A 555-nucleotide genomic window follows, 5' to 3' on the forward strand; every position below is an offset into this window, starting at 1 on the left:
GGGCCCGCGACTCGGGGTACCTGATCTTGAAGTCCTGGTTGTAAAGGGTCCGCAGCACCTCGCGATCTCTCTCGCCATCCAGCCCCCGAACCGCCAGGAAACTCTCGAAGCGCTGGCCCGTCTCCCGGAGCTGCCGGCAGCTGAACTTACTGGGCATCGCGGCTGCGGCCCAGGCGAGAGGGTCCGGGGAAATGAAACTGAAAGTCGCCGCCGCAGCTGCAAGTTGACGGCCCCAGGATGAGGGTGCAGCCGGGCTCTCCGACGCCGGCCGCGGGCTCCCCTCTCCGCCCCTTCCCTACCTGAGCCTGCCCCCGCGCGCCCCGTCCGACCCCCTCCCCTCCCCCATTCACTCTTTCCTAGGGCGCTGACCCCTCCCTTAGGGCCCTCCCCTTACCCCAAGCTCCCTCCCCTGGCTTCTAGCCAGAATCCGAACGTGGCTACTGCCTGGGGCCCCCAGATCGGTCCGGGAGCACTAGCGAGCTCGCCCCGGGGCTACTCCCACACCCACCTCCGGAGCCTCGGGACTTACTGAAAAGCAGAAGAGCAAAGGGCAGG

General features: G+C 67.7%; 1 protein-coding gene across 1 annotated transcript in view; it reads right to left on the reverse strand.

Moving 5' to 3' along the window:
* Positions 1–555, reverse strand: part of MOV10 (Mov10 RISC complex RNA helicase) — a 23,172-nt gene extending 22,617 nt beyond the window's left edge. The window contains exons 1-2 of the mRNA XM_004689641.2: positions 530–555; positions 21–216 (exon numbers count right to left, since the gene is read on the reverse strand). Of these exons, the coding sequence (XP_004689698.1) occupies positions 21–157 (137 nt within the window). The 5' untranslated portion in view covers positions 158–216; positions 530–555. The remainder of the gene's footprint in view (positions 1–20; positions 217–529) is intronic.

The sequence above is a fragment of the Condylura cristata genome, unplaced genomic scaffold (genome assembly GCF_000260355.1).
Source record: "Condylura cristata isolate star-nosed mole 26May11 unplaced genomic scaffold, ConCri1.0 scaffold00026, whole genome shotgun sequence".
NCBI classification, from domain to species: domain Eukaryota; kingdom Metazoa; phylum Chordata; class Mammalia; order Eulipotyphla; family Talpidae; genus Condylura; species Condylura cristata.